The 15,172-nt window shown below is 37.4% G+C and overlaps 1 protein-coding gene across 1 annotated transcript; it reads left to right on the top strand.

The window, feature by feature from the left end:
- The first annotated feature begins 7,422 nt into the window (after nucleotides 1–7,422).
- Nucleotides 7,423–8,337, top strand: LOC145999220 (uncharacterized). The gene has a single exon (XM_083136155.1). The coding sequence runs from the start codon at nucleotides 7,423–7,425 to the stop codon at nucleotides 8,335–8,337; it is 915 nt and encodes a 304-aa protein (XP_082992281.1).
- Nucleotides 8,338–15,172: the final 6,835 nt, after the last annotated feature.

The following is a 15,172-nucleotide window of genomic DNA, read 5'->3' as shown; positions in this document are numbered from 1 at the left end:
TTTTCATAAATAATAGAATTATCTCGGCTCTTAAAACAGTAGAATTTATTAATGATAGGATATCATATGCAGTTTTACAGGGTAGGTGGTGTAAAATTATTTTAATAAACATACATGCACCAACGGAAGATAAAGATGATAATACTAAAGATGATTTTTATACAGAGTTAGAACAGGTCTTTGATAAATTTTCTCAGTATGATATGAAAATTCTGTTAGGTGACTGTAATGCACAGATTGGCAAAGAAGCCACGATTGGTAAAGAAAGTCTTCATGAATTAAGTAATGATAATGGTATAAGATTGATTACTTTTGCAACCTCAAAGAATTTAATTGTGAAAAGTACCACTTTTAAACATAAAGATATCCATAAATATACCTTGTCTTCTCCAGATGGTAAAACTCATAATCAGATAGATCATATTCTCATTGATAAGAGAAGGCATACTAGTATAATTGACGTTCGTACACATAGAGGTGCTGACTGTGCCAGTGACCATTATTTAGTAATTGCTAAATTAAGAGAAAGACTCTCAGTGTTAAATCATAAGTAACAAAATCTAAAAGTTCTAAAATTTGATACAGGAAAGTTTACTGATGAAAGAATTAAGAAAGATTACCAAATTAAACTGTCAAATAGATTTGATGTTTTGCAGGATTTAAATGATGATGAAAATATAAATGAAACAGACGTAAATAAGAATTGGGAGCACATACGTAATGCAATAGAATCAGCAGCTAAAGAAAGTATAGGATACCATAAACCGAGAAAAATTAAGCCATGGTTTGATAATGAATGTCATAATCTAATAGAAATAAGAAATCAGTGGTTAAATAACTCTAATGATACAAATCTAAACAATTATAATAGAATAAATCGAGAAGTTAACCGCACGTTTAGAAGTAAAAAAAAGAGATTACTTGAAAAGCAAAATTAACGAAATTGAAACAAACAGCAAAAATAAAAATATCAGAGATTTATATAAAGGTGTAAATGAGTTTAGAAAGGGGTGGCAACCTAAAGTAAACTTGATAAAAGATAAAGATGGTGATCTTCTAGCTGACCCAAACGATATTCTAAATAGATGGAAGAACTACTTTAATGACCTTTTAAATGTTCATATAGGAGATAAATCAGAAGTAAATGAAGTACACACAGCAGAACCTTTAGTTCCAGAACCTAACTTGACTGAAGTTAAAGATGCTATTAAAAGGCTAAAGAATAACAAAGCACCTGGCATTGATTTAATACCAGCTGAGTTAATTAAATATGGTGGAAATTCATTAATATGTCAAATTCATAAATTAATTTGTTTAATATGGAATAAAGAAGAAATCCCTCAACAGTGGAAAGAATCCATAATTGTTCCTGTGTTTAAAAAAGGTGATAAAATGAACTGCAATAATTACCGTGGAATTTCTCTACTCTCAACAACATATAAAATATTATCTAACATTCTTTTAACAAGACTAACCCCATATGCTAATGAAATTATAGGTGATTATCAATGTGGATTTAAACGCAACAAATCAACTACAGATCAAATTTTTCACATCAGACAGACACTTGAAAAAAAGTGGGAATATAATCAAAATGTCCATCAGCTATTCATTGATTTCAAAAAATCATATGATTCGGTCAAAAGAGATAAATTATATAATATATTAGTAGAGTTTGGAATACCTAAGAAGCTTCTTAGTATGATAAAAATATGCACCAGTGAAACAGAAAGTAAAATTCGTGTGGGTATTAATAGGTCTGACAAATTTACAATTCATGATGGGTTAAAACAAGGAGATGCATTATCTCCATTGCTCTTTAATTTTGCCCTGGAATATGCTGTTAGGAAGGTAAAAGAGACTAAAGAAGGACTAAAATTAAATGGTGTGACTCAGTTGTTAGCATATGCAGATGATGTAGACTTACTGGGGGATGATGTGAATACAATTAAGAGTAATGCTAAAATATTTTTCAAAACTGCTAAAGAGATAGGTTTGGAAGTTAACAAAGACAAAACTAAATATATGCTTACAGGCCGAAACCAAGTGTTATGTAATAATCAAAATCTAATTATTGATAACAACTCGTTTGAACCAGTCTCCAAATTCAAATACTTAGGAGTAATATTAACAAATGAAAATTATATTAAAGAGGAAATAAAAAGTAGGCTTAATTCAGGAAATGCATGTTACTACTCTCTTCATAAACTTTTGTCCTCTTGTTTAATATCTAAGAAACTAAAAGTTAAAACATACAAAACAGTAATTTTGCCTGTAGTATTATATGGATGTGAAACTTGGTCCCTTACATTGAAAGAGGAACAGAAATTGAGGGTATTTGAAAATAAGATCCTTAGGAAAATCTTTGGACCTAAAAGGGATGAGGAGACAGGTGAGTGGAGAAGGTTACATAATTTAGAACTACATAATTTGTATTCATGTCCAGATATTATTAGAATAATTAAATCAAGAAGACTTAGGTGGGCAGGCCATGTGGCACGAATGGGAGAGGAAAGAGGAGTTTACAGGATTCTTGTTGGGAAACCTGATGGTAAGAGACCTGTAGGAAGGCCAAGACGAAGATGGAGGGACAACGTTGAGATGGACCTAAGAGAAATCGGTAGGGATGGAAAAGAGTATATAGATCTTGCTCAAGATAGGGAAAGATGGAAGGCCTGTGTTGCTGCAGCCATGAACCTTTGGGTTTGAGAAGGCTAGGGAGTTAGTTAGTTAGTTAGTTAGTATGTTTGTGGGGGAGGGGGGATTTGTAGATTAAGATCTTTCTCCCTCCACCAGTCTTAAATGATTTCGCACCCTGGCACAAGCATACATAAAAATTCATCGCTTAAAAACACACAGGATACAAGATAAAATTAATGAAAATTGTCATGGGCAATTTGCACGGTAATATTCATGGATCCCACTGTACTCAATAGCCAGGGGGTGCTCGTTCGGCAGCGCAGATCGTATGTGCAGTTGTCCGTTGATGCATTACGTCATCGTCGAAACGCTCGGCACGGAAAAGGATGGTTCCTTATGCAAATATTGAGATATTTGACAACGAATATCTTCTAAAATATAGTAGCGGGTGAAAAGTTACAACTTTTACTGTTAAGATTCATCCTTTCTAATCAATTTATCACAAGAAATCGTGTTACGAAGGAACCCCTGTTTTGTTCTCTCCAGGCTTCCAATGTAAGGGAGTTTTAACCATAGGCGTGGCGTGCATGTAACCGGTGTTACCGCAGGTAACAGCAAAATATAAAGAAATTAAAAAGTTTTTTTTCTCAATAAAATAACAACATTGTTAAATAAGTTAACCGACAACGTTACAGTTGAGTGTATATTGCAGAGGACATTTTTTCTGCAGCCGACAGAAGAGAAGAGGCAGGCCATTCCGCTACCCTCAAGAGGCAACAAGAGGAAAGGGCGCCCGCCAATGCAAGGGAACAGCGGGGAAAGACTTGGAGGCAAGTGTGCTAGGGGGTTATTCATATGCCTGTTTAGGGGCCCTGTTGCCGCTGCGTCTTACCGGATCAGCAAGTGTTGTCACATTGGATTTCCAGAAAAGAGCTAAATCCTGCCTAAAACGGGGATACTATTTCTCTAAAGCAACAAGAGCTAGACTGCAAAGCCAAAGCTGGATTTAACTACAACTGAGACCGTTTAGTAATAGACGAAAAGATAAGTACTTGATGCGATTCGTGATTTGGACAAACCTTGCTCCAAAAAACTAAGTTGGCAACAGTAGAACGTACATCTGAACTTCCTCCCACCGCTGGAGGAGGGGAATTCTGTCGTTTGTTCAACGCAGAAACGTCAAACTGACCCGAATGTGTGGTTTTTCTTCCCCTTTCCACCTCTTTACAAAGAAACAAAGATGGTTGACAAGGCTCGACTACTATTCACTGGATTTTCGCGTTAACTCTCTCATGAGTGGTAGTTCTTTCTAGGAGTGATTGTGGCTAAATAAAACATTGAGCGGATTGAAAAAAAATCCAGATCAAAGGCATGTTTTTTTTTGGAGGGGCGGTAGGGTGGAGATGATAACGTCTGATGGCCGGTAACACTTTTGAAAAAGTCACACCACGCCACTGGTTTTAATTTAAGCGCGTTGGATTTCTTTTTGCTCTATGCTTTGAAATAAGATTATTTTGTTCTTGTCAACTGAAATCATGCCTAAATACTATGGAAAGCTGTGAAAATTATTATCAGAAAACTAACGGAAGAAACTTAAAATATCACAGCTTGATTGATATAAAAAATGCGGGATTGCCCATTTTTGTGAAAAAGGCATTGTGCGAGATCTAAAAGCATAACTTTTTTATATTGTATGTAAATGTAAGGGTGTAATAAACGTGACTGCTTCCCGTAAAATATCACTGCACTCTCCACGTTTCTCTTCTGTCTTTTCTTTGGCGCCGTCAATTCGCGATTAAAATTAACCGATATGCCATCTGCCGGGATTTTCAGGAAGTACTCTTAGTAGGATACGTTGTGTTGAAGTCGTTTATAGCATGGTGAATATGCGAGAAAGTAAGGTCTACTGTTCAGGTTTTTTTTTTTTAGCTCTAAATAGTTTTATGGGTCAGAACAAATTAAAAGTTTTCATGTGTTTCCACCCCGTGGAATCAACAAAATGAAATTTGTTAATAAATCAGGGAAAACGTAATTGACAGAAGATTGGTATGGGGGATATAACCATATAACACTGTAATTCGGCAAGGAAATTACGAAGAATGCACGAGTCTGCTTACTTTATTTATCGAGAGATAAATATATATTTCCATGAAAGTAAAGTTTTAAATTGTACTTTATAAATAAAGCTTTTTTTTCCGAAAAATCATGAAGCGTCTTAACCAATGCGTCCATGTATTACCGGTGTTACGTATGTGTGAAATTTGGAACAGGTGCAAGTCAATTAAGAGAGAAGATGAAAATAGTTTGAGAATGAATTAATGTCAAATGTAACCAGAAAAAAAAGTGGATATGCTAATGTTACTGTTTCATTCAGTACGATGTCCTTTTTCAGTGCGTATAGCCTGGTCATGAAATCGTGAATATTATTATTAAACCAGTCTTTCTCTTTCGAGAAAGAACTGCAACGATATGTTCGCAATTTTCTCCTGTCCCAGCTTTTCAAGTACAGGTCAATTTCAATTCCTTTATTTTCAAATAATTTCCGAGAACCCCAGTTACATGACGTGCAGATGATACAGCACTGCTTTGGACAACCAGTGCGTATACATAGTTTCGTCTGCATTTTCCGTGTTATTTTTGCCTATCATAATTAAATGCTTCGTTCTCAGTACAGCTTCACGTTTGTTAGAGTACCTGGAATTCACATCGCATTCGCAATATTTAAAAATGATGCGTAATTTAAACGTTTTCTACCATACCAGTCATGACAACACGCTGCTCTTTTGTACTACTGCTGTATGTAAACAAAGATCTATCCTACTTAGAGCGGCCATATTGGAAGCGACACTAGCGCTCAGGTGGTAATTTTAATCGCGAATAGCTTCAACACTTTTTTTTATATATATATTTGTTTTAATTAGTATTCTGCTCGTCCCGCCACCTGAACGCAGCAGCTAGGGCTCAAAGGGCAGTGCAGTTACACCGGAAGAAGGCTCGGAAATGGCAGGCTTCAGAAGTTAACTCATCCAAATTAAATTAAACAGGTATGTGCTCTCTCTAAATTTAAATCATAGTTCACATATAATTTGATTAAAAGTTTATAAAGTATCTGTTTTATTTAATAGTGTATTAATTGGTGCATTCTTCTGCAGAATAGCTATAGGCAGTGACCACACTACGGGGGGGGGGGGCAGGAACGCCCCCTATTCTCGTTCGACAATTTCTCTCTCTCTCTCTCTCTCTTATCTGCCCCCAGTAAAACGACAAAAATAAATAAATGAATGAATGCTCTTTTAGCCAAAATATGAATTTTTGTGTCGTATGTAACGGAGTAATAAACATGATTGCCCCGGGAAAATATGATTTACCCCTCCATCTTTACTATTGCGCCGTCACTAGCTACAACATATTTTGATTCCTATTGTTCCCACATAATTCTTTTAATTTTAGTATTGTGAATCATATTCCACTGTGTTACCTCACGTAGCCAACCCCCCCCCCCCCCACACACACACAACACACACACACGTACGATTTCAGTTGTAAGTTTCAGACTAAGCTTGTCAAATGTCCACTTATATCTTTGTATTCTTGAGTCATTTAAAAAAAATAATTTCGCCCCTTCTTCTGGAGTTTTTCCCACTGGAAGCCCCTTTGCAGATCGAGATCCGGGGCTATAGCCTTCCCAAGCCACCGTCCCCTCCAAATACTCTCTTGGCCTCATGAAAGAAAAATATATGTATTTCTACGAAATATTAATTTGACTTGGCAGTTTCTTTTTTTGAACAGGAATAAGTTTTAAATTTTAATAGCTTATAAATTTACACTAGCAATTTTGAGTAAAGGTTTTGCGTAACCCTAAAAGTAGGGTAGGTAGGGGTAAATCGGATCGGTTGAAAAGAACTCAGTTTTGCAGACACAAGAAATGAAGTTTTTGCGTCATTGCGGTGTGCATTGTGCTGCCACCTCTCAGAAGAAACGAGAACTGCCAGAACCCATTGTTTGTTTTGCGCCAGAAGAGTTCCAGACTATATTGTTTCAAGTTGTGCATTTTTGTGGGGACAAAAAAGCAGCCGATGTAAGTTTTCATTGTCGTGGAATAAGCTTCTATTCATTGCTTGTTAAGCAAATTTTATTATCAATTGCCTCACCAGATCTTGTGATAATTTTAAACAAAACACAGAAATCAGTGCCAACAAAAAATAGGTTTTTAATAAGGTGCATTTCAGGGTGTGGCCGCGGTGGCTCAGTCGGTAACGCGTCTGACTACCATGCTAAAGGTCCCGGGTTCGATCCCCGGCCGGTTCAAATCCGGGAACTTTTCTAACGATGGAAGCGGCCCCGGCGCCCACCCAGCGTCGAATAACATGGGTACCTGGGGGAAACCCTGGGGGGTAAAGGCGGTCAGGGGCGTGATGCTGATCACATCACCCCCACTCACGACCGGATCAAGAAAGTGTGGGGCGTTACCCCCACACCCCCTATACGCCTTCATGGCGTGGTGCTATGCACAGGGAGCATTTCAGGGTAAATCGGATCATTCGAATTCTCCTTTATGTTTGATTGTTTTGAAATAACTGGAGGTATCCAGTAGGCTATATTTATATTTAAATAAATCAGTCTGTCTATCTATGATCATCAGCAGCCTAATTTGTAGCACAACACATGTGTACGTATGCTTTAATGTAGGCTATAGCAACGTTTTGTTTTGTTTCAGATGCCTCGTAACTACATTCGGAAAACTACTCATGGTCCTTATACTAGTTCCTGGTCGTTGTAGCTATGGAAGAAGCTGTCACTGCTGTTAGAGAAGGGCAATATTCAATACGGAAAGCCTCAAACGTGTTTGGTGTCCCATTTACAACCCTTGAAAGAACTTCAGCGCCTGAAAATGTTCCAGTGCATAATGTTGGACGTCAACCAGTGATACCTCCAGACATTGAAGCAGCTTTAGTTGTGCGTCTAGTTTACCTGTCCAAAAGGGGATTTGGTTTAACACCAAGAAGCTTACGTGAGTATGCCTATAAGTATGTGACTGAGCGAGGGATTCCAAACAATTTCAACGAGGAATCCGAAATGGCCGGCAATGATTGGTTTCAGGGATTTATAAAAAGACACCCAGAACTTTCTATTCGGAAAGCCGAAGGTCTTTCTCGTGCAAGAATGAATGGCATGACACGAGAAAATGTTTCGAACTTTCGCACTCAGTTGAAAAATCTGATTAAAGAATGTAAACTGGAAGGTCAGCCAGAGTGTATTTATAACCAGGACGAAAGTGGGCTACCATTAAACAAAAAGCCACCCAACATTGTTGCTCGTAAGGGCTCTCGCGGTGTAATATCGCTAACAAGTGTAGAACGCGGGGAAACCGTGACACTATTCAGACGTACATCCGCAACGGGAGTGTACATCCCACCGTTTATTATTTTTAAGGGTAAGAGAATGAGGGACGAATTTCGAGATGATATGTCACCAGGATCCGAAGTGTGTATGACTGAATCAGGGTGGGTAAATGAGGAAGCGTTCATGAAGTGGCTGGAACATTTCAACAGGCATAGAAGTCCGGGTAAAGTGATTTTAATTATGGATGGACATGCTTCGCATAAAACTTTCGCTGTTGCTGATTGGTGTGAGAAATGTAACGTCCAAGTGTTGCTCTTGCCACCCCCACACAACCCACGCATTGCAGCCTCTTAACGTTTGTGTGTTCAAGCCGCTAAAGACATATTATCACCAGCAAGCTACATCTTGGCTCCATCAAAACACTGGTAGGGCAATGTCTAAGTTCACTTTAGGGTGCATCTTTACAAAAGCATGGAATCTGGCAGCAACCGTAGGGAACGCTACAAAGGGTTTTGAGGTGTGTGGAATCTACCCATTAAATCCATTGAATGTCTCGGAGCACAAATTTGTTAAGGACGTAATCAGCACTTCCCCGACACCTTCGTCTTCTCAGTCATTTGACAGCAATTCTGCCACCCCTTCAAGCAGTGCCGAAAAATCAAATCCACAGTCTCATTCCTTCTCCCACAAAGGAGACGCCACAGAAGAAAAATGCACGAAAATCTATTCCTTCACTTCGTCTGACATAAGGTGAAAATTATCCTTACCTCAACCCTGGGGATAAAAGGAAGAATGAGAAGGATAAGAGACAGGTTAAGCATGCTGGAAAACTCGCATCGAGAAGTGAGAAGAACGAAGCGTGGAGGTGTGGATTCTGCAGTCTTTCGTACTAAGACAAAAAAAGTCACCAGGCTGGTGATTGGATACAGTACCAGGCTTGCAAAGGGTGGTTCCATGAACGCTGTGTAAACGCCTTTGGTAAAAAGCAGTTTATTTGTGGTATTTGTTTATCAAAATCTGTGTTTCGATTTACCCCACAGCCGATCCGATTTACCCCGCAGAGGTGAGGTAAATCGGATCAGTGCACCACGTGCATTAAAGTTACAATATCTCAGCAAATAATAAGAAATGAAAGTAATTTATACATTTGTATAGTAGCTGAAGGTTTACTTGTTTCTATGCATATAATTTCAATTGTAATAGAGGCACTGATATTCAATAAATAGAGTTTTTTTTAAAAAGTGATCCGATTTCCCCCTACATTTATAGACTGCAAGGTCAACTCTCGATATTTCAGATATATTAATAATTTTCATCACAACGTCTTGTAATAATTATCTGTTACTTCAATAAACTCCTCGCAAATGTTTCTCGCATATTAAAACATAGATGCCACTTTCTGTTTATATCCTTGTAATGCTGACCTCCGTGGCGAAGTGGTTAGCACAACGCTTTACGATGCCAGGGGCCCCCCAGGTTCGAATCCCCGCCCGGGCATGGGTCTACTTTCCTTTCTTCAATTGCATCATATCATTATGCATCCTCATCTTTGCGATTAGCCATATGTGACAGATAAGCGAAGTAAAATAAACTAAGTCTATTAATCAATTATTTTTTTAAACTCTTTAATTCTTCTTTAGTATGCCACGTTTTTGTTAAAATTATATTACGATTTGTACAATGACGAGATTCTAAAGGAGAACACGCAACTTTCTTTGTAGCGCATCGGTCAGAAAGTTTCAGGAATATGGATTTTTAAAATACATTTTTTCACATGTACTTTGCCCTCTTTTAAAAGTAGCACGTTTTCAATAATGTTACTAATCATTAAAAGGATGCATGCCTCAATACCATCTTGGAGGATAACAATTATTATTTTCCCCCTCCTAAAAGTGATAATATACTTTTGCTCTCTGAATCTCCCATATAAATGCTAGGGGCCGTCTGCTTCAGCCGAGCTCACTGCTTCTCCGGTGACGTCACGCGTTCTTGCAAGATCGGCAATCTTCGGATGGCTTTACCTAATCTCTATGTACGTTGCTCAATAGAAGGGTATTCAAAGGCAATAACGCAAGTAAAACTATTATAAAGAAGTGTCTTTAAGGAAAACACTATTCCTGGTTTCTTCCCTACGCTTGCTGTAGAACATGGAATATCTTATACATCACAATACTAAATAATCACCACTTTTGTTTACATTAACATAGTATAACTATAATCATATAAAAAATAACATTAGCAGAATCACAGAGATGATTTAAAATTATCCATAACTATGGATTCCACACTAATATCGGTCGTTTTACATGTTGCCCCTTTCCCACCCCCACCCGTAGGCATGCCAGGGGTGTCGTCCCCCACAATATTTATTTCCAGATTGTAAGTAATATGTGTACCAAGTTTGGTCATCGTGAATGTCACAAATTAGGTTAGCGACTCCAAAAACTATGGATTTGACACTAATCAAAGTCATTTTGCACCCTCCCTCTCCCCCCATGATGATAGGTGATGAACTTGGAGTTGAACAGCATTGGGAGTGTCACTATACATCTTAGCGAACCCGAAAACTATGGCAATTTCGTACCTTCTGTGTAGGCAACCAAATTCGCCACACTGTGTAGCAGGAAGCATAACTTGCAGGATATGACACACTAAAATGGCACGCAACAGAATACTAATTTATGTCCCCTTCCCACCCCTACCCCTAGGGGTGCCAGGGGTGTCTTACCCCCAGTACTTATTTCCAGATTGTAAGTGATACGTGTATAAAGTTTGATTGAAATCGCTCCAGGCGTTAGAGAGTTATGCCGGAACAAACATACATAACGGGTATCCCACTCGAAAGGGAGTGGGTATTTCACTGAATGGTATCAAATTTTGACAGATTGTAGTTCAGTAAATGAGAAAGTTGACGTAGCAACACTGTGCATCGTAAAGAGTGAAGAAGTGGGTCAACAGGCAAGTTCAGCGAGTCGCCGTGTTTCAGTGAAGCGTAAGCGGAGTAAGTGGCTTGATGTGACTTTATCATTGTTTTTTAACAATGTATTGGTATTCTCTTGAAGAGCGTGTGTTTATTGTCAAACAATATTGGATAAGTGGTTCCTTTAAGACATGTCAGCGATTGTTTGTGGAACGTTTCGGTGGGCAAAAGAAACCGTCGATACACTGCATACACAGTTTAGTGAGAAAGTTTGAAACCTGTGGAACAGTGACCTCTACTGTGACAAGTGAAGTTTACATTGACCTTTTCCGAGAGTTTGTGAACCATTTAGACGATCAGGAACTGACACTCAGATAGTACAAACAAGACGGTGCAACGTCACACAACTCGGGAGTGAGCATGGCTGAGGTGGAATCGTTTTTCCCTAACAGAGTCATTTCCAAATGATTGTGGTCCCCAAGGTCACCAGATTTGCCCCACCTGACTTTTCCCACGCACCCTCGATGAGCTACGGGAAAACATCCGCCGTGAAATCCATGCAGTGACACCTGAGGTTCTGACAGCTACATTCACAAACTTGCAACGTCGTGTTCAACTGTGTTTACAAGTTGGTGGAGGTCATTTCCAACACCTTTTGTGATGTAATTTCTTTTCCCACAAATACAGGTATGTCATGTTCAAATTTCGTTTCCTGTACTCTACATTTCCATTTTTTACCAAACAAATTCAGGGTTCCCTTTCGAGTGGGACACCCTCTATATATGCACACATACTTCCATTTTTATATATATAGATATCATGTTGATATTTGTATTCTTGAAGCTTCATGTGTGGCTTCTTATACCCAGAGTACATTCCATAAACAAAAGTCTAATATCCTTGGTAACCCAAGATCATGCTTCAAAACTAAAGCAAAAGGCTTGTTCTTCGATGTCTCATCAGTTGATTTCATGATACCTTGATGGCGTAGTAGTAAATCTGATACCTTGTAATCAAAGGGCACGGAGCTGTAAAACCAATGAAGACAAATTGCACAGTGGTTCGGATCATACTTTGAACTGTAGATCCAGTCTTGATTAGCCTATCCGAGCATGAAATGGGCTGAACGTCAGTTTATATTTCTTGTCTTGTCAAGACACACACCTCCAATACTTTCCTCAGCAGGATTTGATCTTAGGAACCAACTTCCATGGCTTAGTGGCTATGACATGCTACGACACTAGGATTCAGGGTTCGAATCTCAGTCTAGTCTTGTGAGTGTCCCTTAATCAATTTCATCACATCATCCTCATCAGTCGAGATTAGCCAAAAGTGTCATGCAGAAAAACTATGCTAAACAAAATAAATAAATAAATAAAAAAAAAACATCTCATGGTTCTTCACTCCAGAATATTTATTCCATTTTGATTGTAATGGGAATAGTGTGCTTATATTCTTTGTGTCTGCAGAACTGAAGACTTGATCGGACTGTATATATGCATACACACTCAAATGATAATAAAAATCTTTATTCATCCGTGGACCCATTTCACATGGGTATGGATTTCGTCAGATACATGAAAATATAATATAAGTTATGATATACAGGATATTACAGTATAAGAACAAAGGTATAAGAATAACGGTAGTTAAAAGTAATATGTAATATTTTGCTGACATTGAAAATTAGTTATGAGCCATTTAAAACACAATATAACAACAAAAAAAATATGTTTGTCGGACTGCTCACTGAAAATAGAATTCAATAAGATTTGAATAAACAAAGTCAAGACCTCGTGATCTTGACAGCTAGCTCTACAGCTGAAAGATATGGAGAAGGATCCACTTATGGTTGGAGGGGTGGGAGAAATAAAATATAAATTCAGGGTGTTGGAAATAGTACATTGCAGTCAAGGGTTAAAATAAATATGGTACCAAACTCTGGTCTCCAAACCAGAAAGGACTAAACATGCTGACCAATGGAAAACCAGCCAGCAGGCCTTGGCCTCAAAGTAGTGGCGGCGATTGGGTTCCAAAACTAGGGGGGTAAGGTGGCGAAACTTGGGGGCAAAGACAGTTTATTTCCACTTGTAGATAAGGTGTAGGATAGTGCGGGGGTAAAAGTGGTAAAAAGTAGGGAGGCAACTAACTCACTCACTCTCTAGCCTTCTTAAACCAGAAGGTTCATGGCTGCAGCAACACAGGCTTTCCATCTGTCACTATCTTGATCAAGATCTATATACTCTTTTCCATCCCTACCGTTTTCTTTTAGGTCCGTCTCAATGTTATTCCTCCATCTTCATCTTGGTCTTCCTACAGGTCTCTTACAATCAGGTTTCCCAACAAGAATCCTGTAAACTCCTCTTTCCTCTCCCATTCGTGCCACATGGCCTGCCCACCTAAATCTTCTTGATTTAATCATTCTAATAATATCTGGACATGAATACAAATTATGTAGTTCTAAATTATGTAACCTTCTCCACTCACCTGTCTCCTCATCCCTTTTAGGTCCAAAGATTAGGTCCAAGGAGTTTATTTTGAAATACTCTCAATTTATGTTCCTCTTTCAATGTAAGGGACCAAATTTCGCATCCATACAATAACACAGGCAAAATTACTGTTTTGCATATTTTAACTTTTAGTTTCTTAGATACTAAACGAGAAGACAAATGTTTATGAAGAGAAAAGTAACATGCATTTCCTGAATTAAGCCTGCATTTCATTTCCTCTTTAATATCATTTTCATTTGTTAGTATTACTCCTAAGTACTTGAATTTGGAAACTGGTTCAAACGAGTTGTCATCAATATTTAGATTTTGATTATTACCTAACACTTGGTTTCGACCTGTAAGCATATATTTAGTTTTCTCTTTTTTAACTTCCAAACCTATCTCTTTCGCTGCTTTGAGAAAAATTTTAGCATTATTCTTAATTGTATTTATATCATCCCCTAATATTTTAGTATTATTCTTAATTGTATTTATATCATCCCCTAATAAGTCTACATCATCTGCACATGCTAACAGTCCTCCGTTAGTTTCTTTTACGTTCCTAACAGCATATTCTAAGGCAAAATTAAAGAGTAATGGAGATAATGCATCTCCTTGTTTTAACCCATCATGAATTGTAAATTTCTCAGACATATTAATATCCATACGAATTACTTTCTTTCACTGGTGCATACTTTTATCATATTAACAAGCTTCTTAGGTATTCCAAACTCGAATAATATATTATATAATTTATCTCTTTTGACTGAATCATATGCTATTTCAAAATCAATGAATAGCTGATAGACATTTTTATTATATTCCCACTTTTTCTCAAGTGTGTCTGTCTGATGTGAAAAATTTTGATCTGTAGTTGATCTGTTACGTTTAAATCCACATTCATAATCACCTATAGTTTCATTAGCATATGTGGTTAGTCTTGTTAAAATAATGTTAGATAATATTTTGTGTGTTGTTGAGAGTAGAGAAATTCCACGGTAATTATTGCAGTTCATTTTATCACCTTTTTTAAACACAGGAACAATTATGGATTCTTTCCACTGTTGAGGGATTTCTTCTTTATTCCATATTAAACAAATTAATTTATGAATTTGACATATTAACGAATTTAATTAACTCAGCTGGTATTAAATCAATGCCAAGTGCTTTATTATTCTTTAGCTTTTTAATAGCATCTTTAACTTCAGTCAAGTTAGGTTATGGAACTAAAGGTTCTGCTGTGTGAAAGTCATTTACTTCTGATTTATCTCCTACATGAACATTTAAGAGGTCATTAAAGTAGTTCTTCCATCTATTTAAAATATCACTTGGATCAGCCAAAAAATCACCGTTTTTATCTTTTATCAAGTTTACTTTAGGTTGCCAGCCGTTTCTAAATTCATTTACACTTTTATATAAATCTCTGATATTTTGATTTTTGCCATTTTTTCAATTTCACTAATTTTGCTTTTCAAGTAATCTCTTTTTTTTTTACTTCTAAACGTGCGGTTAACTTCTCGCTTTATTCTATTATAATTGCTTAGATTTGTATCATCAGAGTTATTTAACCACATAAGTCTAGCCTGATTTCTTATTTCTATTAGATTATGAAACTGCAACTGTCCCCCTAATAATGGTCACTGCCTCAAAGTGATATTGCAGCATGGAGTTTCATTTTATTTTCTAATTTTAGTGTTTTAGAGCAGTGGTATTCAACCTTTTTTCTCCGCACACCCCTAAAGAAACTTTTCCACTCAAGTGTGTACCCCCCACCCCCTTC

The sequence above is a fragment of the Lepisma saccharinum genome, chromosome 15, assembly GCF_977018435.1.
Source record: "Lepisma saccharinum chromosome 15, izLepSacc3.1, whole genome shotgun sequence".
Lineage (NCBI taxonomy): Eukaryota > Metazoa > Arthropoda > Insecta > Zygentoma > Lepismatidae > Lepisma > Lepisma saccharinum.
The sequence above is the reverse complement of the archived record's forward strand: the minus strand, read 5'-3'. Positions and strand labels throughout refer to the sequence as shown.